Genomic DNA, 24,442 nt, shown 5'->3' on the forward strand with positions numbered 1-24,442 from the left:
ATTCCCAAAACCACTGAGCTAAGCTTAGGAGGGAAGCAGTGCGGTAAAACAAGGACAGATTTCGAAGAGCGAACGCAGTAACGATCATTTGTAATGGGTACATGCGGCTCTTATCCGGATCAAATCAACTATGTTTCATTTTATTACACGCTCACAATAGTATCTTGAGGTGACGACATCAAACAGAACATGTCAAAAGGTATTATCTCCTATTGGTAACTAGGCACTCGCAGTTCACCGCGGGCGAACACAAAACACCAAGACAAAACATCCAAAAGTTACCTTTGGATCCGAGAGCAACGGAACAGCACAAATCATTGCAACAAGTAAAAAATCAACAACAGGTTGGCGTGTACGTACGCGATCAACGAGCACAGATGTAGCATTCCCCGCTCCCCACCCACGACGCGACACGAACGAACACTACAGGCCTGACAAAACAAGGAAATAAATAGTCGGAAATACCTACAAAACAACAACGAATTGGAGGCAGGAACAGGGCGCTGAGGCCAGCGACGCTCGGTCACGTTTGTACGGTGCGCAGGACGGATTTGGGATGCGGCTCAGACAGACGGAGCATAAATATATCCACCAGCCCCGTCCGACCAATATCACAAGCCAATCTTCAGCGAACGCGCTGGCAACCTCGCCATCCCGCCATCTGACGCGCTTCTGGCACCCCATGGACGCCGTTATGACGCCCCTTTGACGCCCCTTTGACGCCCCTCTGACACCCGTTGCGTCGGGCGTGACTGGCGGCCGCTGTTGCGACGAGCCACGCGTCGATCCTCGCACGCCCTCCCCTCCCCGCGCACTTCCGCGTCGTCCACTTCCCTTTGTGCCCTGACCCAGATCCGCGGAACGCCGGCGGCAGCGGCGGCCCCCGCCGCCACCGGGCGCCGGCCGCCGACCCCCGGCCCCCGGGCAGCGGGTTCCCGGAGGCGTTCCGGCCACGGGGACCGGCCGGCGACGGCCGGCGCCGCTCCGCCGCCAGCAGAAGTGTCACGGGAATGTGGGCCAACCGCTTTCCACGCTGCGCGCTGGCGCTGGCGCTGGCGGCGGCGGCGGCGGCGGCGGTGGCGGCGGCGGCGCGTCTGGGACGGCACCGCTGTCGGCTTGGGTCGGTCAGCTGTGCGCGTCAGGAAGGTGAGAAGCTCGTATAAGGAGCGGAACGTGCGAGGTGATCAGGCACGAAGAACGTCGTAGGCGAATGGGAATGGATACCTGCTCAGGATGTGTACCTAAAACGTACATACTCGCTCAAGACATGCAGTCGAAGAGGATGAATATTAGAATCTTCCTATTCAGTCTTGGTAGAAACAGCTAGCCAAAAGGCGGCCTCGGAACGGAACGCATCAGGTACGAGGCTGCGCTTCTCACGTTACCTCTCCCCGTCTGTCTGCCCCTCTCCCCAGTCTCATACCCGTCCATTCCCCCACGTAACTCGGACGCGGCGCTTTCCTCCCTCCCTCTGGCGGCAGCCACAGCAGGTGTGACGTCAGCGCCGGACGAGCCCACCTGCCAACGCGCATGCGCGCTGGCCGCACGGCGAGGCCGGCGACCCAGATTCGCCGCCGCCGGATCCGACTGACCCACTTGGAACCAGAACACTTTTGGTGTTACCTGGTCGGCCGGCGACACGCCGCGCTCGCTCACCCCTCATTCGGCACCGGCGGGGCATCGTCGCCGCCGACGGGGGTCGTCGACTCGGTGGGATAGGCGGGCGTCGCCGGCGATGGCCGCGCGCGCAGGTGGCACCAGGCGTCGCGGCGCACTGACCCTCCAGTAGGTCGACGACCGGGCTTTCTCCTTCTCGTATCGCGGAGCCGCCGCGGCGCGCGGCACGCGGCAGCAACCTTGAAAGAGCGCACAACACGGAGTTCGATACGTCCAGGCGGCGCAGCGGCGCGCACGCTCACTCACGACGCACAGGCGCTCGCCCGGCCCGAGCCCGGCCCGCGTCGGCGCTCGGCCGGGCTGGCGTGGCTCAGTCTCTGCTGATGCGCTTGTGGATGTTGTAGTGCTTCAGCAGATGCGCCTTCTGGCGGAAGGCCTTGCCACACGTCTCGCACTTGAAGGGCTTCTCGCCGGTGTGCGTGCGCAGGTGCACCTTGATGTTGCTCTTGTTGAGGAAGCCGCGGTTGCAGATGGTGCAGCGGTGCACCAGCTTGTCCTTGGTGCCCTCTGTGGCGATCGGCATGGCCACGAGCGGCCGCCGCTTCTTGGCGCCGCCGCCGCCGCCGGGCGCGCGCGTCATGCTGTCGGAGGCGGCGTAGCTGGGTGGACTGTAGGTGAGCAGCGGCCGCTGCAGCCGCTGCTGCAACTGGATGTTGTGCAGCATGCCGTAGCCAGGCGGCGGCGGCGGCCGCGCGCAGCTGCCGTACGACACGCCGCATCCGTTGCCCGACAGCAGGTTCTGCAGCATGGGGCTGGCGGTGCTGTACTGCAGGCCCGGGTGGACGGCGGTGGCGTGCGGCTGGCTGGTGGTGCCGTACCGCTGCAGCTGCGCCTGCGACTGTCCCTCGATCCACGCCTCGAGGTCGTGCATGTCAGAGCTGGTGAAGTTACCCAGCTCCATGCTCTCGGGCACGACCAGCTGCGGGTCGACCATGGCGTTGCCGATGATGGCGGCGAAGTCGTCGTCGGCCACGTCGGACAGCAGGTAGGAGTCGATGCCGCCGGCCTCGGCCGGCTTCATCATCACCGAATCGCCCAGCTCGCCCATGCCGCTGGTGGTGGAGACGATGTCTTGCGCGCCCGGCCCCGGCTCGGGCGCTGGGTAGTAGCCGGGCGAGGCGCCGGCCGCCTCGCCCGAGCTGCCCACGAAGTCGCACTGCGTCAGCGCCTTCAGCGGCGGCACCGGCTTCAGCTCCGTGAAGCTGGAGGAGGCCGCGCACGCCACCGAGGACGACGAGGGCGCCGGCGACTGCGGCGGGAAAATGGTGTCGAGAGCCGACTGCAGGCCGGCCTTGCTGTCCGTCGAGAAGCCGCCGAAGTCCTCCTGCGTCCAGGCCTGGACTGAGTCGGGCGAGGTCTGCGGGTACAGTTTCATGGTGCGACGCGCGGCGAGACGAGATCACAGCAGCACTTCCAGCGGACGTGACGACGCCGGTGCATGCTCGGTGCCTGCAACGCAAGGTCGCCGCCGGTTAGGGCACGCCAGGACGGGCGGGCCGACGACAGGCTTCGCTGGCGTTACGGGGCATGATAGCGCGTGAACACTCTTGCGGTGCATGCGCAATGCATTCAGTGAACTTCTGGCACAATATCCGGTATGCTGCCATGTTCCGGGAATAGCCACTACCGGCGTGTAGTTGTGTAACATGATTTAGTGGGTACGCCAGTAACCTAGTCTGTGTGTCAGTGGCATCCAGTAAAACATACACAGTCGCGGGCGATTTTCAATATCAGTCGCCTCGGCAATTCCCCTAAAACGCAGCGCTACACTCTGACGCATAACTACGCCTCAATAAAGTCCGCCTCATGTGCCAATGGCCTCTAGCACCCGCCCATTGCAGCAACCTTGTCCCACAAAAATCTCGGGGCGTTCCGGCCTTTGTGACGTCATCAGGTGCGCGCCGCCCAACGCTGCTGCGCACGCCGCCGTGGGAGTGCGTACTCGGACCTTCTGACTCAGCGGGACGCGCCGCTGGCGCAACCGCGACCCCGGCGTCCGGTGAGCGGCCGGTCAGCGGCGTACCCGGCGCGGCTCTGACCGGGCCGACGGCGGGGAACCCTGCTTACGACACCTCGGCCGCCGCCGGCCCGGAGCTCGACTCCCCGGCGACCCGTCCGGGAAGTCGGCACGTCGACACCGTTATACCGGCGGGCGGGGCTGACTCAGAAGTAAAAGTGGCGGCGCCGCGTGTCAACAGCCGGACGGACGGCGGGGCGGTGACTGAGGGAGGGGCCCGCCGGCCGCCGGCATGCATAAAACATGCCACTGCAGATGGATCAATTATTATTCATCAGGCGACGTGGGAATTCAGGCCGCGCGCGCCGCCGGTCGCCGGCCGTACGTCACGTGAGGCACGCCTTGTAAGCCGAGACGACGGAGAATTGCTGCGTGGTCGGGTGAGGGCTCAGGTGTCGGCGCTAGACGTACCGGGCGGAGTGCGTTATCTCCGTTGAAATAATCACACGGCATGTCTGTGGGCAACGCGTGCGCTGCATCTATCCTTTTCCTGTGTGGCTCTTTGGAATCTGGCTTCATGCGGAGCAGTTATAGTGAGCCTCCCTTGACGTCTCGCAATATATCCGGTGTTGTTTCTGCACCTGAATTCAACTCCAGCCTCAGAAACGGGAACCCAGTTTGGCAGGAATAGCATAAATGCGCCGGGGACACCGGGCATGCTAAGGCATGCCACCGCGGTGAAGGTAAAAACATCTCGTCGTACTTGACGTGTTGGATTGTGAGTTGGGTGAGGCTGGTGGATGTGAAATTCTTTAAGTACATCCTTTACAGCCTAGGAGTAGGAGTACACCTTAGGGGTAAAGCTGCATTTCACAATCGAGCTTCAATCCGACGGTTTTGCCTCGTCAGATGTCAATTGCAGCAGACTTTGGAGACAGAAGAATGTCGCAGAAGCTCTAGACCAAACATATTCCGTTTCAGATCATCACGTCGCCCATGTCATGCACACAAATGCATGACGTGAGCTGTGCACGTATTTGTAACAATGGGCCATGTTTTTGTATCAACGAACCCCGTCCTGTGCACGAATACTAGAACAAGATATTCGTGTTTCTATATTGTCCCTATCCCTGTAAACCTATCGGCATGCAGCTTCTCGTATGTCATGTCGCATGGCTCAAAATGCTTCCGGTTATTATGCCTGCGGCGAAACCGCACTAAACACAGACATAAAACTCAAGTGTAATAATTGCGTTGTATGTTTTTCATCGTAGGGCTGACGAAATGCGCTAAACTGACAGAATATCCGCTCCCTATGTAAGGCGTCGTTCAGTACGTGTTTTGAAATATGTCGCTCGATGCAAGAGTGATGACAAAAAGATGCAGCCGTCCTCGGCCGTCCTTCTTAATAGGATCACAAGCAACAACTTAGCAGTTCTCAGGGGACGTTCAAAGAGCATCCAGGAGCAAGCTAGAATCCGAGCTGGTGTGGCGTTGGACTCCGCTGTATCGCTGCAGTCTCGCAGGAATTCAGGACGTAAAGCGGCAGCGGTGAGTTTGGCACAGTGACCTGCTCTCGGAGAGGAGCACGCCTTCTGACGGAACGTGCGCAGAAGCAATGACGTGAGCGGTTTTCTGGCACTAGAGCTGATAACAAACAATTTAATTTAGGCCAATGGTGCAGACGATTCCTTACTTATATCATGCCGACAATCACTTGAAGCCTGATTTCAGACATCCTTCCGTTTAATCAGACCGAAAGGCGACGGAGCCTGCTTGCCTCGGAGCTCCGGAAGAATGGCTTCCGTTGCATAGGAAAACACTAGATCATTGCCTGAAATAGCATCTACGTCAGTGCAATTTCCGGGGCCAAGCTCGCTCCTTCCACCCACAAGCTTCTGCACAGAGTCAATGCAGTTCGTAACGCCACTATCGGACCATTTAGTCACTTGATTTTCATATTTATGTCGCGTCCCGTCACAGGACTGAACTTCATAAGTGCGACGAAACCAATGTCCCATTGCTTAAGCATGGTTTCCTGCTTCTTATGATTTCACTGGTTTCACGAATTGTTGCAGTTGCTTCCAGGCATCTTTCGACACACACAAGTTTTACGCCCGCCGGGCGCAGAGCTTCTCCCGCATATCTTTCGGGCAAATCCACCAGATCCTCATCGTAAGCTCCAGTTCATGTTTCCAATAAATGCTGTCACATCGCACTGTCGCAATGTCTGTTCCAGGACGTCCAGCCGGTCAAGACGGTCCCGCCACAACTGGAGCATTTTTCCAGTAGCCGGCGCGGTGGCACCAACGTTAGGCACAAACACCGGACCCGTCGCTGCTAGCTGTGAGCGCATTTCCCTCCTACACCTGTCATGAACCTTCCATCCCTCCGCGCGCCACGAGAGCCCTCCATCCCTCCCTCCTCGGCACTCATGCGTGCTCCTCCCTCCCACGTCGGCCACGACGTCGGAGGGAGGTGCTCTCCCTGCGGCGGCATCTGCTCGTCAGGCGTGCGGTCCGTTCCCCACCGGGCCGGCCGCACGTGGCTTCACCGTCGAGCGCCGGCTGCGCGCCGGAGCGTCGACTCTCGGCGTGAGACCAGCGGGCGGCGCGCCGTGCTCCACTTTGTAGGGCAGTCACTCGTCGACGAGTGGAAAGTGAGCGGCAGGCCCGACCCGTCCCCGGGCCGAGGCGGCGTGACTCCTTGACTCAGCTGCGGTCTTCGGCCCAGACATGGGCTCCGCCCTCCTGCCGTGCCAAACAACAGCGCTGTTCTTCATGGGGCGCCGGCGCCGCCCCACGCCAAACACGCACTCCTGATTATCCTGTCGTATTCACGGAGCAGAGTTACGCACTCAAACGTAGACAAGGAGCAGCCCTCCAACGCCAAAACAATAACAATTCTGACGATCTCGAACAACCATTGATGGAATATCTCGCCACTTCTGAATATTTCGCCGAAGCATTTCGAAGACCGCTTCCATGGGCCACGCGCAGAACATACGTGCCCATGCGCGTCCTCTGGGAGCCTCCAGCAGGGGTGGCCGGGCTGGCTCGGCCCCTGGACCCCATGGCACGAGCCGCGGCCGAGTCCGGCCGGCCGGGTTCATTAAACTCTTATCTTCACCGTCTAATCGCGGCCGGCTGCTCTATCGGTCGGTCGCGGTTTCCGCGCCGCCGAAAAAGCGCGCGCCGCGTCGTTGATAGCCGCCCCGGAGGTCGGCAGACGTGTGCCGGAGTCGGCCGGGTGGGTCGGGTCAGGCACGACGGCCGCCGCGCCCCGCGACCCAACCCCGCCTGACCCCGATCGGCGGCAGCCGGGGAGGGCGTGTTGGCTTCCGATGGCGAGCCTTTGTGGGTTCTGGTCGGCTCGGGAGGAGCTCCGCGGGGATTCGGCGGCCTATCCGGGTCTGGCCCGCGAGGATCCGAGCGAGCTGGGGAGGTCCGGCGAGGATCCGGGCGGGCTGGGAAGCACCGCGAGGATCCGAGCGGGCTGAGGAGGCCCCGCGAGGATGCGGGCGGGCTAGGGAGGCCCCGCGAGGATCCGGGCGGACTGGCGGGGGGGAGGGGGGAGGGGCCGCGAAGATCCGGGCGGGCTAGGGATGCCCCCTCGAAGATCCGGACGGCCTGTGGAGGCCCCGCGAGGATCCGGACGGGCTGGGGAGGGGCTCTCGATCGGGGTCCGGTCGTATCCGGCAGGAATTCGGCCGGGACCCGGTCCAGGGCCGGTTCGTGCGCCGTGAAGACGACAGGTCCAGCCGCCACCGGGCCAAAGACCGGACATAACTTTCTCCTGCCGATATGAATAAGTCGCAGCAGACGAACACCGTGCCGGCCGTTCCGCGAGCCGTTTACGGATCCGCTAAAAGACGCCCAGAGGTGGTGGCCGCGACGGCGCCGAGGGTGGCGCACCCGCAGCCGTCTCGGCGCGCAGCGCTCCACTTTGGCCACAATGGCGCCGATCAACAAACAGGGCGCGGAGGCTGCGCGCGCGCCGAGACGCCGCACAACAATTCGCCATTGACGAAAGCGAAACGCGGCAACGCCGCGCGGGCGGCGCGGCAAAAAGTTGGCGCGCGCGTCGCCGTCAGCGGCGTGGCGGCCACGGCTGGCGACGTATCAGGGTCAGCGGCGAAACTGCGCCCAGGAGAAACTCGCCGGCCGGCCGCGGGGCAACGCTCGCCCCGGCCGCTGCCCGCGCCATTACGCGGTAAAACGCGCCGCGTCCGCCGCCACGCAGCGATCTCGCCGCCGCGGCGGACGCGGCGCACGCGCCGGCGGCAGGACGCAGGGTCGCCGGCGGTGCACGAGCGACAAGAGGCCACTTGGAGCGTGATGAATGGGGTTTGACCCGTGTGGATGAGGTGGGACAGGTTCGAGGTCCTTTTTGGCCTTGCTTCCGGGGAATTGCGCTCTCTCGCGACCGTTGCACTCTCCTGGCCTGATACGTCCCGGCAAAATTAACGATCGATGCAGCTACGAAACGTATAGAAAGAGACGGACCCTCAAAAAGGCAGATGAAAGTTTCCTTGAAAAATATTTATGGCACCTAACGACCGACACATGACACAATGAGTGTCAAGGAACAGGGAACGAGTGGATTCAACCACTTCCCAATTTGTTTTTTCTCTTGCCAAAAACCCGGCTCACTCTGGCATGTAGCGAAGAGCATTTTTCACCTGCCCACGGTAATGGCTAGTCTCCAAACGCGCCATGTAGGAGATTGAGCTGCGAGGCTTAGCCCGAATGGTCACAAACGGTGCCTTCTCCCTTGAGCTGGGACCCGGCTGCTCCGAAAGACTGACGGATTCTGAGCCACTGCGCCATGCTAGTCCACGACATGCTAGACCAGTGCAGCTTCCCTGTTCTGAGACGATCTCACGGCAGTCATCGACCCCGGTTTCTTCTCAGGCGCACCGTCGGCACAAGCAGCGCTCCGCGGTGCCCTGCACCCGGTAAGAGCGCGGAAGCCGGCGCCGGTGGCATTGTGTTTCCAGATATGGCCGGTTTGCATCCGCGCTTGTATCCGCCGATCAGGACCCTGCAAACTGGGCCAGTCCATGCACCACAAACAGGAATGGGGAAGTGCCGTGTGGCATGCGGCTGTGCACTGAGTCTCAGGGGTGGATCGGGTTTATGATATATGATTTGTGGTGGTTACTTCTTATGGGCTATTGCGCTACTACTTATGATCGTATCAGCAAATATCCCGGTGGTGGAACACTGGAACTTCACACTGAAGTAGCTCGTTATTTATCTGCCTGTAAGAAAGTTCTTTGGGATCGGACCTGCCGTCTTGCACAGACTTAACCTAAATCTTGCAATGCAACGGACTACAAAAAGGAAACGGTTCAAATGCTAAGAGTGTCTTGAATTTTGGTCGCCCACCCGTGATCTGTTTGCACAATCTCTGAACACCATGCAACGCTAGTGGCAAACGGTGTGTCATCCAGCTAAACGTGTGCCCCACAAGCGAGTGCTGTCAAACACGGTGGACATGAAGAGTCGCTCAGGATCTGTGTCAAGCGCATGCAGTGAATGTGAACGGATAAGGAACGTTATGGGCCTTCCGGGTCCGGTTAAGTCGGGACTCAGGACGCGCAATGTAAAACTTGTCTGATGGCTGAAGTAACCCACCCTCAGTCGCCAATCTGATTTGAATTCATTGCTTCTGAAAACCTACTTGGAAAGTAATGCCTTAAAGTGGCAAGTCATTTCTGCAACAAGGAGATTCGTGGTTCATGTCTGAGGCCGTCGTTGTCGTTATATAAGTTGCACATACTGTGGCAGAGTTTATCGCCATAAATTTGTACATCAGCTCGCAAACGTGGCACAGTACAAACCTAATCTTGATATTACCAAATCTGAGGCAACTAACACATTGCGTCCACATCCCAACCATAAACTATGCGATACTCCCTGCCATGCATTACTTGCATGCAAACAGACATCACGCGCCCTCAGGTATCTCAAACCTGTTCACGTGTCTGGGCTCAGCCCATCAGTGACGGATTCTATGACGGATGTTTGTGACGGAACTGATGATCTGACGGCGCGGGTCAGTTGGGGAGTCGGTCGGAGCGCAGCCACACGGCTGGTGGGGTCATTACCTGCTCGTGGGCCGCCGTCAGCCGATGACCGTCGCCAGGGCATGTGCCATTCTGAAAACAGAGAAGAGACCGGCCTTAGACGAGAACGCTCACAGACTTCGGGATCACAGAGCCGCAGGGGTGCGGGATTAAAGAACAAGACCGCGAAGACGGCCCCGCAGAGGTACCGGATTGACACTCAGGTCCACGAAAGTACTCGTCTTAGACCCAGGTCTATAGAGATACTGGACACCAAGGTTTGCAGAAAATTCGGACGGAGACCAAGGTCTACAGAGATCCCGGACTGGAGCCATGGACTTCAGAGATCCCGGACTATGACCGAGGTCCCAGAGATCCCGGACTGAGACTATGGTCTACAGAGATCCCGTACTGAGGCCAAGGTCCAAAGAAAACCCGGACTGACACCAAGGTCCACAGAGATCCCGGACTGATGCCAAGGTCCAAAGAAAACCCGGACTGACACCAAGGTCCACAGAGATCCAGGATTGACACCAAGATCCACGGAAGTCCCGGACTGAGGCCAAGGTCCACGGAGATCCCGGACTGACACCAAGGTCCACGGAGATCCCGGACTGACATCAAGGTCCACAGAGATCACTCTGCGGACCAAGGCCCACCGAGTGATCGGCACGAGACTCAGCGTTCCCAGAGCAGGGTCCACAGAAGCACCGGCCCGAAACGCTGTCGAGGTTCATGCCCCAAAGTGGGAGCGGCAGAGACATCCGTCTGCCCTCCCCAGTCGGTCTGCAGTCTCCAGGTTACGCTCTTGTGACGCAACGCAGTCAATACACTTGCTGTGTGGGTAACTGGTTAGCGAACAACTAATGGCTTCAGGCTTTTCAGTTTCCTCGACTTTTGGTTGTTAAGGCCCTTAATGCCAGTCGGGACCTATCAAATATCAGCTAATGATCCATATAGAATTAAAAGAATCTTTGAGATGGTTGAGGAGAGCACTGATTTGTGTTTTTACTTTGCCGACACAGTGCAGTACCGTGACCAGCCCACCGCATTTTGTGGTAATCTTGTTCTTGTTTCTCAAAATCCCCGATGAAATATTACCACTTTTACACAAGTTCTTACCGATCCTACTAAATAAGACCGAGTGCTGCACTTGAGCAGCTGGCTGCGTAAAACTTCTCGAGCCTGTCGTAAAAAACGTGCAAACATCTACAAACCACGCCACCCGTAGCGTAGCCAGGCAAAAAGCGCAGTGGCGCCACGCTTCTTATCGGACACCTCCCACAACTACTTCCAGCACGCCGCTGCTCGATCGTGACATGTTTAAACGCCTCCTACGAACGCCAGGCACGTCTGACCGACAAAGAACGCCCCCGCCCCGCCCACCGGGGCACGGGCTGGTCAGGAGCGGGACTGGCACGAACAGCCAGACGGCAGGGGGGGGGGGGGGGCGAAAAGTTCGCGATGGCTCACTCCCTGATGGCGCCGCTCCTTCGTTTTATGCTAACCGCCTCGGCTTCAACTGTTCCGGTTTCCTGCGGCGGCATTCTCCTGATAAGCTGACATACGTGAACATGAAACTCATGTATTCCTCACAGGAAACGAGCACGGAACATGCATGTTTCTTACGTGAAAAACCAACGAACAGTGTTTTTGGAGTGTTAAAAGCAGCATGGCAAGTGAGTCCACAGGGAGTTGAATTATTTGTAGGTCATCTCCATGTTGTCTACAGTTGGTGCGTGGATTGTTCTTCATATGTTGCAACTTGGTCATGCATTTGTTTTTCATATGATGCAAATTGATCATGTATATGTTCTTCATGCTTCACCATCTGTGGATACCGTTGTTTATGATGCAACGTAATCATGCTATTGCACAAACCAATGCAAATGAGTCAGCGACTCACGTTTCCTACTCACTCCCGGTGCATGCAGAGGCAGTCTCTACAACACGCATTGCAGTGGGAACCAGTCAACATTTATCCGCCCATGGCCTCCCTTGGCGACCCCCACCGTGTGTGTGCGTGTCTGCCGTGTGTTGCCTGCCGCGCCGCGGACCCGGGACCCCGAGGGTGGACAAAGGCGGCGGGCGGGGCCGGGCCGCCGGCTAATATCAGCTTTGTTCGCCGCCCGATGACAATGGAAGGTCGTGGCGGCGAGGCTGACCCCAAGCGGGCGGCCGCCGGGGGCCGGTCCGGGGGCGGCGAGTGAAAACACGAGCGGGGCGGCGCGCACCCAGCGGCGCCCCGTTTCTACCACGTGCCGCAGCTTGTAACGACGCCGCGTCGGCGCCGCGGGCGACGCCGACACGGTGCACGGGCGCGGAGTGCCGGCCGGAAAATCCGGCCGGACGGTACATGCCGAGGCGGGTGTCCTGTATCCGCAGCACGGACGCCAGGGAGGGTGTCTCCCGTCGCGCAGGGTGCCAGCCAAAACTCCACACAGCGCAGACGGTCGAGCATGCTGTCGCCGGAAGTTTGGTGATAGCTCGGTAACATCCACGGATGTTCTCGGACGGTAGCGCTGCGCACATGTGCTCAATTCAAATCTAACCGACGCAGGGATCGTTACAGAAGAATGGGCTTAATGGGTCATTATGGAGCCCTGTGCTTAATTAGGCTATTATGGAGTCCGCCGCTGGTAAACAAAACAATGGCTTTGTTAGAGGGACGGCGACAAGAAGCTTGGAAGCCTCATAACGCCACACTGACTGTCCATGGCTATTACGGTCGGTTTGTCTGGCAGCTGCATTCATCAAGGGTCAAAATCGCGTGCGTCACGATTCCAGGACAAGGTGCATTTTGTTCTAATTCACACTTAATTTACAGCCACGTTCGGCACAGAAAACAGAACATTACGATTCGAACGTTAGCAGCGCACCGCAGCCTTAGGTTGAGGCATACCTGGGTGAAAACCCGAAGCTGCCGATCCTCACCGGGCCTAGCGCTCTGCCCTCTGACACTCCCGCTCCGCCGTCCCGGCCGCCGCTCTCGGAGCCCGTACTCCTCACTCACACTCCGCACTCAGCGGCACCACACTCCTCTGCCCGCTCGGCCCCGTGTTCGCAAGGTCGCAGCGCGCCGCCGCCGTCGGCTGTCCGCGGAGCGCCTCCTTAGCCACTACGGTCGGCCATCGGCCCCTGCAGGATCACTCTCTACTGACCCAGATGCGCCGCGCCGCGAGCGCCGCGCCGCGCCGCGCCTCGCCGCGCCGCGGGCGCCGGCCCGGTATGCGGCGCGGCGCTTTCGTTGGAGGCGCGGGCAGCGCGTCATGGCTCGCTCACAGGCTGGGACAGCGCGCCGCAGCGCTGCGCAGAGGTTCGGGGCTGAGGACGGGGAGGAAGGGGGGGGGGGGGGGGGCCTGCCGCGGCGCCTGGTCCCCGAGGCAGGGTGACAACAAGGTGCCTGTCCTCGTGGGTAATGCGCAAATGAGCTTGGCATGGCTTGCGAGAGAAAGGGTGGCTGGGCGGGAGGGAACGGCAAAGGCTTAAGGTGGTTGGTCAGAGCTTGTCCGCCTAGGGATGATATTGTAGATACTTCATACCACAGTTAGCGCTACGGTGCTCTAATGCAATCTGTATTGCTGTATTTTGTGAGTGCTGGGACCTCATGAAATCTTATCTCTTTTAATGTTGCTCTATAGCACTGAAAGCAGGTCGCTGATAGCCGACGCGTGTTTAATTGGACATTCAGGGCACTTTGCGATCTGATAGAAAGCCAACTGGGTTAAAGCTACATGTTTTCACTCCAGTAACATAAACTCATATACTATAAGACAATCATCAAATAAATATTATCGGGTGACTAGCTTTTCTCCCTTTTGAATACGTACTAGGTTCTGCATAAATGGTCGTCGTTTTACCCCGAACCTTAAAGTATGCCGCTCAATTAATGCACCGCAAGGCAAAATGAAAAGCGAACAAGCACACGTTGGGGATGTAAAACCGAGCACTATGCCTTTGGTTGTATATTTGATCACAATAATTGTAGTTGCAAGCAGTGAATCTTGATTCAGTTCGTCAGGGAAGTCACTTACCACAAGTGATTGGGCGTTTTGATCACTGTGGGGGTTTCGTAAATTTGTATATTTTTCCACGAAGTGGCAAAGCAAGCATACAAACTGGCGCCCCTGAGGTTGAATAAAAAAAATGAACGGCTAGAATGGCAGCCTTTCATATCATTACATCAAGAAAAAGTAGCATTTTTAAACGAACGGCGCAAAGCATGCTTTTAATCCTCGCTAACCACCAGCGGAGGGAAACATTTTCGAAAGTGCACATCCTCATCATCCGTTTCGGCAAAAATTTGCATGACTTGACAAAGTCCGCCATTCCGACTGAGTCTCGTACCACACACCGTAAATAATGGCAGCGATGTCCACATCAGTGTCTGGAGCTATGATGAGGGTCACACCTGAACCAGGGCCTGCCGCTTTGTACTCTCGGGGCCGCCAGCAGCCAAGTCTCACCATGTCAAGAGACAAAACATTCAAGATGCGGCCTGACCGCGTCAGTATGATCCAAAGGCACAACTGTATCATCTGGGTGACCTCTTTCATCCACACATCACGCCCATTACATCCTTAAGCCTATTCAGACATGACCAAGCTGCTTATGTCACATTACTGGCATAAAGCGGATCGCGGTAGGTACGTCTTCTTCGCGGATAAGGGTTCTCTGAAAAGGTGGACTATCTCTTCTTGATATGAAGTTTGGCTCTATGTGTCTCGTCCCAGCTTAAACGATCGACTCCAAGCATAATTTTCCAGGAGTCTTTTTCAGAGCGAACACTATAGATAGCTAGGTTATACCATATCAGTGGTATTAGATACCTACAGTGGGCGCTTTCAAGTGTGGTGTGTTTACACGTGTCCCACAGCAAGATTTTCATACATCTTCGTATATTCATATCCCTCCTATGTTTTCAATGGCACCCTTTGCCTTTTCTGGTCGTAACAGTAAAACGTTTGAAAACACGTTTTCGTTTTTCGTAAAAACTCTTCCGAAAAAACGCTTTCGTTATTGTGGAAACCTTTTCAACGAAACATTTTCGTGTCGAAACAGTGGTTGCGTTACGTAAAACAAAGGTCGCTCTCGTCTGTTTAGTGCTGTGTCATGTAATGATTTATGTTAATGTATTTTAAATATTTTATTCTAAGCCCTTTCGTTGCCGTATGCATACTCTTTTAAGAACCTTACCCTCCCATCATTGCACATGCAAGTGTGTGTGTGCACGTCGTGCCTTTTACGTTGTCTTCATGGTGTTTGCCAATCCTAACTGTACACTTTTACATGACGTGCTTGCAACTTGAGATGGAATTGGGGCCAACTGTTGATACTCTCATTCTGTTGATTTTGTTCCTTAAATTTAAAATTGAAGTTAGTATGCAAATAATTCATCAAACAACAGCAAAGAAAACAAATAAACTACCCTCTATTGAACGATATCACCCACCGCTTTCAACTTATCATGCGGGACTGACAAGACCCTTGTATCTGTAAGGCCTGAGCAGCCTCGCAAGTCGCAGCCCAACAAGTGTGAGCGACAACCCGTGACCTCCTGACCCCGCCGCCTCCAGCTGCAGCGCGACAGGCCGCCCGCCCGCCGGAGTCATTCCTGCGGTCGACAAACGAGGAGCGGCGTGGCGGGCCCATGCCACCTCGGAGTGGCGGGGCTCCGCGTCGTGGGAGCCGGGTCTGAGACAGCGGGAGTTATGACTTGTCAGAAAGAAGTTGGCACGCCCGGGGGCACCGTCCGGGACGACGACGAAGGCGGCTGGTCGGTAGTGACTCGCGAGACTCCCTCCTGGCAGAATGCATGAGAGGTCGTCGGCGGTAGCCCCGCGGTTCCCCAGCCGAACACACTCCTTTGCTTTTATGCGAGGCAATAGGTAAGGTGGCAGTTTGATGGCAGTGAGGGGTCTAAAAATACTGCGTCCCTTAAATGACAACCACTGCAGCTTGTCAGAGACAAAGAACAGTTCGTTCTAGCAGACAGACGCAAACCCAGGGTATCTACACTGTCATTGCTCCTTGCATTATTGCTATTGGTATTGTTGCGAGAAGCTACGATGAGTCTCATGGTTTCATTGGCAACGGGAGGCACAAGCAGACTTTTAGACCGACATCTTGCTAAAAACCGTGCGTACATTTCTTGACAGCGTTCGCGTCTGGAAAATGCATTCAAGCAGGTTTCAGCCGGTAAAACACACAAGCGCAACGTTGTATGATTGATGAGCTTCCCAGCACCCAAACGGAACAACCAGGCAGGGGTCAGGCCCGGCCCAGCCCCGCAGCGGGGGCCGCAGCGCCATTGTCCAGTCCATCACAAAGCTGATCCGCGGCGGAGGTCGCCCCGTTAGACAGCGCGGGCGTGCGCCTGCTGTTGTGCTGGAGACAGTCCCGCGGTGTCTCTCGAGTCCACCGGACGCGGTCCCGGCGACTCCGGACAGCGGCGGTGAGGGGCAGACCAGCCCGGCAGCACCTCACGCCTTCTTGTGGCCGCCACCTGTGGGCAGGCCCCGGCGCCGCGAAAAGCCGTGCCCGCAGTCCGCCGGGCGGCGGCAGGGGTCGGCCACCGTCGCTCCCCTCCCCGCACCGGCTGGCTGCGCCCACTCGGTCAAGGTCGTGCCTGCTCCCACCCAGCACGGTCACACGACGGAAGGGGGGGGGGGGGGTCAGCTAGGCAGTTGGACGATCTCCAGCGGCAGCGACTCCAGCCGGCTGGCGGACAAAGCTGGATTACTCGGCACCCTTTGTTGACCATTATAATACAGAACCGGACTACTTTTCGCCAACTATAAAGACTGGCCGGGGCCACTTGACACCCAGTGGAAGACAGACACGGGCCAGCGCACAGTCGCCGCTGAGAAAAACCCGGGTCACTTGGCGCCCACTGTCAACAGACCTGGAACGCTGCACACCTGCCGTCGGACAGACGCAAGTCACAGCGGGCTTGCTAATGCTGATACAAATTCCATTGTGCCGCCGCAAGCGGTCGTAGTAACCCGCTCGTAGTGCCCGCATTTAGAGGCTTGTTTCATCCGCTCGCATGCTCAATACAAATGCCCACTGGGATCTGTGGCTTGCGACAAAACCGCAGAGGTATGCTAATTACGGTGCTAGCACCAAACGAGAGCGATTTGGAGAAGCTGTTTACCATGTCGTGCCTTCTATGTGGTGAAGCTGCAACGTGCTTGTGACGGTAAATGACTCGCCACCTGGGAAAATTTAAAATTAGCATGACACTATGCAGCTAACACCAGAGATGTTCAAGATCTGTCTCCAAGCATTCCGAAAAATATCCGCGGCTAGATTCCCAGGTTCTATTTTTTTAAGTACTTAGCATATTCAAATTGAGTTGCATGTATCGTGAGACATGTCATGAACCGTGCAATGACCAAAAATACAGTTAACGTCCACCAGTGGCCACCAGAATCTGCACGACTCCAATCAAGTCGAACTATTTGGGGTCTTCTTGGATCGGATCCGGATCCACCCTATACATTCCGCCCCAGCCTGCATATTCAACTTCATTACATATGTTCATCCCCACTGTGTATTCATGACCCCGTTCACACGAGTCAGATCGTCGTCCGTGAGCAACGCACGTTGCAACCCGGAAAGAAGCGCACAGCCCGCTGGAGGCAAACTCCCCGCCTTCTCGAAAGGACCCGGATCCGACGTCGTCCCGCGCCGCCGCCACTCGCCGGCTGTCCCCGCCTGCACGGTGCGTGGGGCCGGACGAGTGACCCTAATTGGAGGCGCTCGAGCGATCCGGTCCGGTCAGCACGACCACCCGTTTTCCGGCCGGGCTGCGGTGGCGCGTGCCGATTCAGGCGGTTCGGCCGGACCGGCCGTCTTAAGCGGACTGGCCGCTCAGCCAGCGGTGAGCTGGGGCCAATGACCGAGGGTGGGGTTGATGACCCCGGACGGCGCAAGAGTCGACGTGTGGCCGCAGTGGGCAGAAGGTTACCAGACAGCAGTCACACGAAATAGATTGAATAGCAAACTAAAGATGTAACTGACACACGTCTGATAAAGCCAGTATGGGTCAGATAAGAAATCAGAACAGCCGTAAAGACTTAGAACCGACGGGAGTTTTCAGCGCGATTTTAGTGCTTTTCGCGCGGGCGAAGTAGGTGGGCGCTTCTATCAAAATCACCGTTGTGTGACGGCGGCTGGATTCGGCCGCGCCTCTACACATCGCCCAGCTGCGGGCTCTCACAGTCTCACGATCTCCCGTCGTCGCCTCCGTCCCCAGCCGGCGCCGCAGCCGCCACCTCCACCCCGCCTTTCCCGCCGTCCCCGCGCCGGAGACGGCGCGCCGATTCGGCCGCCGGGCCGCGCAGCTCGCTCCGCTCCGCCGCCGGGGTTGGTCAGGGGTCCGCTTCAGGAGGCCGGGAGAGACGGCCAGCCGTGGCGGGCGCCGCTGGCTTGGGGTTGGAGTGGAGGCTGGGATTGAAACATTGACACATAGACCATGATATACAGAACTAAGCGCAACGGAACATCAGCACTCGCAAAACACAACATCCTCTCGAAGCTGTGGATCAGAGCCGGAGACCTCCGAACAATGGCCTGATTTTATTGTTTGAGACCAGCGATGCTTTAGCGGAGCCTTCGTGGTAGGTCGCATGCCGTTAGCCCAACATGTTGGGAACAGAGTGCGAGTGACCGCTGACACAGGCAGGGCGAGTAATAGGGAGTGAGAAGGTGCGGAGGGGGGTGATAAAAGAGAGGGAGAGAGAGAGAGAGCGGTCCTATTACGCCGATAAAGTGTGTGATTAACACCCATGACGCCTATGTTGACGAGCTCTCCACATTTTGGACGTGTTTTGGCAGTGCGTTCGTTCCTCATTTGCTCGCATTTACAGTTCGCAGCACGATGTCTACCAGACAGGGAATTAGAGTCTCAGGGACCACAGTCCATATTTTATCAGACAGAGCACCATACCATTACGGGATGGTGCTCTTTGGTCCCATGGTCCACGGTCTCTAGGTCAGATACCATGGTCTGTGGTCCCTGGGACGGCAGTCGGCTGTGATCGACTAACGGCCGCGCGTAAGCTGCGAGGGCGGAGCGCGCGCCGCGCTACATGCGTCAGTCGAGAACTGTTCCGGTTCGGCTGGACCGGGGCCGGTCCGCGCTAACCGTTGCGGTCAGGTTCTGCTGGCAGCGCGGCAGCGGTGGGCTGCAGCGCAACGGTGTCGTCCGCTGCAATTCCTTGCGGAATGGCCGGCCCCGCGGCCGAAGCACACGAGTTGGCACGGAATGTGGTAGCCGCGTCTGTCGTGCTGCTGCGTTCTGCTCACGAGACATACCGGCCGTTTTGAGAGGAAGCCGCACCAGGCATGCAAGTGCGCCTTCTTTTCCGATATCGACATTCTGGTGAATGGCGACGATGCCTCGCACCGTGGTGCGCGAGTGGCTGACTCGTCATAAGAATTTTCTTTCTCAACCGGCATTTCAATCCAGTTCACCATCGGTCAGGTGGCCACTGTTTGCCGAGACTGGCGCATGCCTGATCAATGTGCCAATAAACGGTCGCAAAGTGTCCTGGACCTGCACCCAACTACGACCCCACATGCGTATAGGCTGGTGTGAAAAATCCTGACGCTGAAGTCAACACCGAACGCGCACGGTCTTGATCTCCATAACTTGTCCATATTACCATAACTCCAAAAGAACAAACCAGCTGGGTCAACCGAACTGAGCTAAGACTTCCGGACAGAGAGCATGTCAGAACCGTCCGGACAGCTAAATAAGCAGTCCGCCCGACACCGTGACACTAAGAGCCATTTTTCGTCGGCGCCGCGGTCTTATGAGCGTTTGACCCGCTTATCACCAGACCTCGAAAAACCAAGCCGCCCGGTCCGCCGGGACTGCAACTAATCTACTTCGACAGGGCGGTAGCACCGGAGCCTCCGGCGTCGCACAGGACGGTAGCACCAGGGCGGCCGTGTGACGTCTCCAGCGCGCCGGCGACGGTACCGTTAGGGGCGCGGGCGGCTTTTGAGCGGGCTTGATTAGCGGGGCTCTATAGAAGTGTGATTGGACAATGGCCGCCGATTGCTGTACTCCGCCCGAACAGGATGTTTGACACACATATGCTCGCGACATTAGCTGGCTGAAGCCGACAGTAAATACTCGACAGGAATTCTCGAGGGTTTGGTATTATGGTCCTTTGAGACTGCTATTCCGCTGTTTCTGAAGAGGCTCCAGGCCTTGTTGGATTACTCAACCTAGGTTCAAAATTATGGGAACAGAGCTAAGACTGTGTGACATGAGCGGGTACCCATCTTTCGGTGCATGCTGGTTGTTCTATGAGAAACACGCCCTAAATACGCTTCTGTTCTCTTCATTTTTGAGGTTCTGTTAGGGAAAGGCTGAAATATTTCATGTTTTTGAGGGATCCGATCAATACCGTGACCATCATTGCTGTTTCCTAGTCTTAACACGTGGTGTATATGTATGTACTTGGTAGACAAAAGTTGACAACAATCTGTCTCTGTTTATCAGTGCAGTTTGTTTGAGTTTCCGTCATCTCCTAAGTGTTGGAACTTAAACTCATCGTAAGCTAAGCTGCAAACGTATAACGCCTCTGTACGCCTCTGTGGATAGGTTCTGTTCATTTTCATCAGCAGAGCTTGCACACAGCTAGGAGGACGTGCCCGTCCGTGCAGTCCTCAGCCACCAGAGATCTCAAACAGCGACGCCGTGCCGGACAGCCATCTGGCGCTGGGTGACCAGAGCGGCGTTCGTGGCGCACGACTGAGTTGCCGGCGGCGCGCGGCGCGGCGCCGTCAGCTGTCCGTCAGGCCGGCTGCCGCCGCCCAGTAGGACGCCGCGCCGCCGTCGGCGCCCGTTTCTGGGACGCGACGACAGCGGAGGCCTGTCGGCGCCCGGCGCGCGCACGCACATGCCGCCAGCTGACGCCGCCGCCGGCCAATCAGCGTCTGCGCGCGACGCAGCGGGATTGGATCTGGGTGGGGGACCGTGCTGGGGAACTCAGAGGTGGTGATGGGGCTGTGAGCTGGGCACTGAATGGGTGCTGACACTGATATTGTGGAGTTGGCGCGTAAATATTGATCAGAGATATTGATCAGTTGGCGCATGGCCTGATCAAAGTTGTCACTTATCAATGTCAGTTGTCAGTTGCTCAAGCATTCGTGGATGGAAAGTAAGTGCACAGCTGTGTGTCAATGCGTTGTCAAAAGAATAAGGAATGCTTTTGAAGGGGGGATACACTCTGAACCGTCCATGCCAACCTTCTATAGATTTACCAAGCTGGCTTAAATGCACACATCTTTGCAGAATGGCACGAAACCCGTGACCTGCTTAAAAGCGAGCCCTTGCGTTCATCAGCAATTGCTTATTTTCCTGCCTATTATTGCTGATCCACGAATTCTTGAAAAGTACATATGCCTATGACTCAAGCCATTATTTTCCAAGTTTTTTTTCAAGATGCATTCCGTTTCAACAATAGGTAGACATAGGTCCGCATATAACAGTATATATATATATATATATATATATATATATATATATATATATAAGTGTGTGTGTGTGTGTGTGCGTGCGTATGCGAGTATGCTTGTACATATAATTTTAGAGATGATTCCGACCATTGCAGCGTCACAAAGACCTTCTGATCAGCCTTCAATACGACAGAACAGAAAGCACTGGTTAAACGCCGTGATCTAGCGCAGACAAGCTAGAGTGTCAACTTGACATCTGCGTAATTCCTGCGCGGCGATGGGTGGGCAGCCATGCCATGTCCTGCCAGCAGTGCTCGTCACGTTATTAGATAAACACGCATCTTGTCAAGAATCGGCTTCCGGTCAAACAAATAGACTGAGTAGCGTGAGCACGAAGCACGCCCCGTATATATAAGTAGACTCTCTGTGGAGACTTGGTTATCTCTGACTTTGGGCTCTACTTGTTTGATTTACATTGTCAGCGTTTCGAAGACTGAAGAATAAAGATAAAAGCCAAAGATATGGAACCGCTACAAGTGCACGCATGCCCACGTTTCAACAGTCTTGGAAACGCTGTGAAACCCCTCACACCAGTTAGTTATGTCCGCCATTTTTTCCTAGGGACATCTCTGGCGTACTTAAACAGACGATCGAAAGCCACACATAGGAAATCCTAAGGGAGTGAGCAGCGAGACTGCACTCCCTGAGCGACACGAAAAGTAGACGGCATCGGATCAGGAGCTCTGGTACGCGTGCATCCAGCGTTTGTTTCAAACCCCGTTCAGCAATGGTTTCAAGAAGCTTTAATTTCGCAGTTGTGCTTTTAAGAATCCTGCTCTTGCGTGCAGTGCTGATCACACGGAAGGTGATGTTCTGAAAGCTCAGCGTGACCCCAAAAACGGGCGCCGTGCACACTTTTGTGATATGTCCTTCATTCACTCATTAATCGCCCTTATTTTGCAAAACATGGAAAAAGAAACGCCTGCGAACACAACTAAATCTCAATGGGAGCTTCAGCAAAGAATATACGGCGTCAAATATTGCTACAGGTCAGCCCCGTTCAAGAGAATATATGACACTCATACATCAGTTCGAATGTGAGAAAGCGTCCTCCAAGAACAGAATCCAGAACTGAGTGGACCTTTTTGGGAAGTATGGGACCGTGGAGATCCTCAAGGCAGCTCAGAGCCTCAGAGGTAAAAACCGTCCGAACCACTCAAGATGCTCCGGGACGCGAACAGCCGAACTGGTCGGTAGCGTGAGTCAGTTCAGCGTGGTCTGAGACCCAGACCCCAGCGACCCTCATAGACCAGTCCTTAGCTCCCAGATTTCTTCCTTTGAGGTCACCTAAAGGACAGAGTGCACGCAGGGAGACCCAGAACCATCACGAGACTCAAGGAAACCATCAGGGAAGAGATCAGAAAGAGCCTATCCTCGATCGGTTTGTATGAACGTCATGGATAGCTTTATGCTGCGCCTCAAGAAATGCACGGAGCTAAAAGGAGGCCCATGTTTCACATGGTGTTTTAAACACAATAAACTACTTATAACCAAAGTTTTATTCAGTTCTGACTGAAAACTAAGAACTGAAGCCTATCGAAAGTTGGGGCTCTTTTTGGTGTACCCTGCATTAGTGAGCATTCTTACGTCGGTTGGCATTGCATTGCAACCTTCCACTTACAGCAAGTCTCCAGACTCACATACAGCAAGTCTCCAGACATGTAAAACTGTCTCGATGACACTATATTGGAAATCATTGAAATATAGTTGACAGACGCCGCCACACCAATAACAAACTTCTGTGATAATGTTTTGCATCCTCAACACCGAAGTAAAATCATTCGGTGCAACAGAATGATGATTGCACCACGGGGGCTGTATTTATCACCTTGTCGCATTCTAAATGCAGGGATTCACCCAAGTAGTTCTAAATAGGCAGCAGGCCAAGTACAAAGGTGTCCAACCGCCCCGAGCCACGTGGTCGACTACCCGTTCAGCTTGGCATAGCCATCCCCCACCACTGGCTGCCCAGCCTTGACAGAACGCTTGCATGACTACTTGTCCACTGCACACGCTGGCCTTCCGTCGTACAGTGGCTGCACAAGAGACTGGGAGACACTCCATACTGCACGCTGTTCAGACTTACCTGGTATATCCGAATGTATCCAGATATATAGAGTATGTGTCAATATAGCCACACTTCACACACCAGACACACGCTCCCCTCAGCGCACCAGACTACACTACCGGCCGGCTCCTAGTCAAGCCAAATGAGACATTAACCCAATTTTGGCCAGTACGGCCTCTGACAAGGCGCAGGTACACTCTCTGGCATGGCAGCCGGGCGCTGGCAACGGCGTAGCGGCGCAGCGCGGCAGGTTTAAACAGAGCGGGGTATTGGAGGAATAACTGAGTTTGACTTCGCCTTCAACGGCGCTAACTGTGACCCCGAGACAAGTGAATATGCTGAAGGAGAAGCAGTACTAGTGGATCGCCTTTAGAGTTTTGGGAGGGGCAAACGCGATGCTCATCTCTTTTTCATGGAACACCATAAGGTTAGGGCTTAAGTATTTTCCAGAACACAGGGAGAACAACTGTTTCCTAAGCCCCCCTCCTCAACGATTCCACCGTCCAGAATTCGGTGGCGCACGGTATTTAGAGCAGCGTTGTGCAAAACCCGAACCGGACGAGTTGACTTCGCAGACTTCGCCGACATGCAAGCAGAGCCTGCTAACCGGAATTATAAAGCAGCTTTGCGTGTGGTTCCGGATATCGGACATACACAGACAGGCTTGCTCTCCTTTGCCTCCCACCGAGGCTTTGTCTGCCTGCTGGCGTTCCATCCTGCTGAGCTAAAATGTAACGTGAGGGGCTCTGTGAACCGCTAGCCGATTCCCGGAATCGAAAACACCTCTTCCTCCGGGGAGGGGAACAGAGGAGTGGAAGGAGTATGCCTGGGCGTGAACATAAGAGCAGGGGTGGAAAGAAAGGGCCATGATGCCCGTGATATTGATACAATTTGGCATTAACACTGCCCATGACGGCATAAGTTGACATAAGCGTAAAAGAACGTTTAGCCCAAAATTTTCAGAGGTTCCTATAGACTGGCATACATCACGAATAGGCCCCTGTTCAGACGTACCATATATAAAATAACGGGTCACGGAGGTTTTAAGCCGCTGCTGCTCTCCAAAATTTCAGTCGGGTAAACGTGCTTGCTACGATATAATGTTGTCATGTTTGGCCACAGATAAGGCCAG

At 56.1% G+C, this 24,442-nt stretch overlaps 1 protein-coding gene across 2 annotated transcripts; it reads right to left on the reverse strand.

Annotated features, from left to right (window-relative positions):
• Nucleotides 1-938: 938 nt before the first annotated feature.
• Nucleotides 939-23,418, reverse strand: LOC119110643 (B lymphocyte-induced maturation protein 1 homolog). Of its 2 annotated transcripts, none has more exons than XM_037234542.1 (3): nucleotides 23,329-23,418; nucleotides 9,747-9,797; nucleotides 939-3,126 (listed from the first exon to the last, which is right to left on the reverse strand). In XM_037234542.1, the coding sequence occupies exon 3, from the start codon at nucleotides 3,050-3,052 to the stop codon at nucleotides 1,988-1,990; it is 1,065 nt and encodes a 354-aa protein (XP_037090437.1). In that variant the 5' UTR covers nucleotides 3,053-3,126; nucleotides 9,747-9,797; nucleotides 23,329-23,418; the 3' UTR covers nucleotides 939-1,987. The 2 variants fall into 2 exon arrangements, with proteins under 2 accessions (XP_037090437.1, XP_037090438.1); XM_037234543.1 differs by lacking the exon at nucleotides 23,329-23,418 and adding an exon at nucleotides 12,607-12,807.
• Between the last annotated feature and the right edge of the window lie 1,024 nt (nucleotides 23,419-24,442).

This window comes from Pollicipes pollicipes, unplaced genomic scaffold (assembly GCF_011947565.3).
Source record: "Pollicipes pollicipes isolate AB1234 unplaced genomic scaffold, Ppol_2.1 Scaffold_7231;HRSCAF=8579_pilon_pilon_pilon, whole genome shotgun sequence".
NCBI lineage: Eukaryota > Metazoa > Arthropoda > Thecostraca > Pollicipedomorpha > Pollicipedidae > Pollicipes > Pollicipes pollicipes.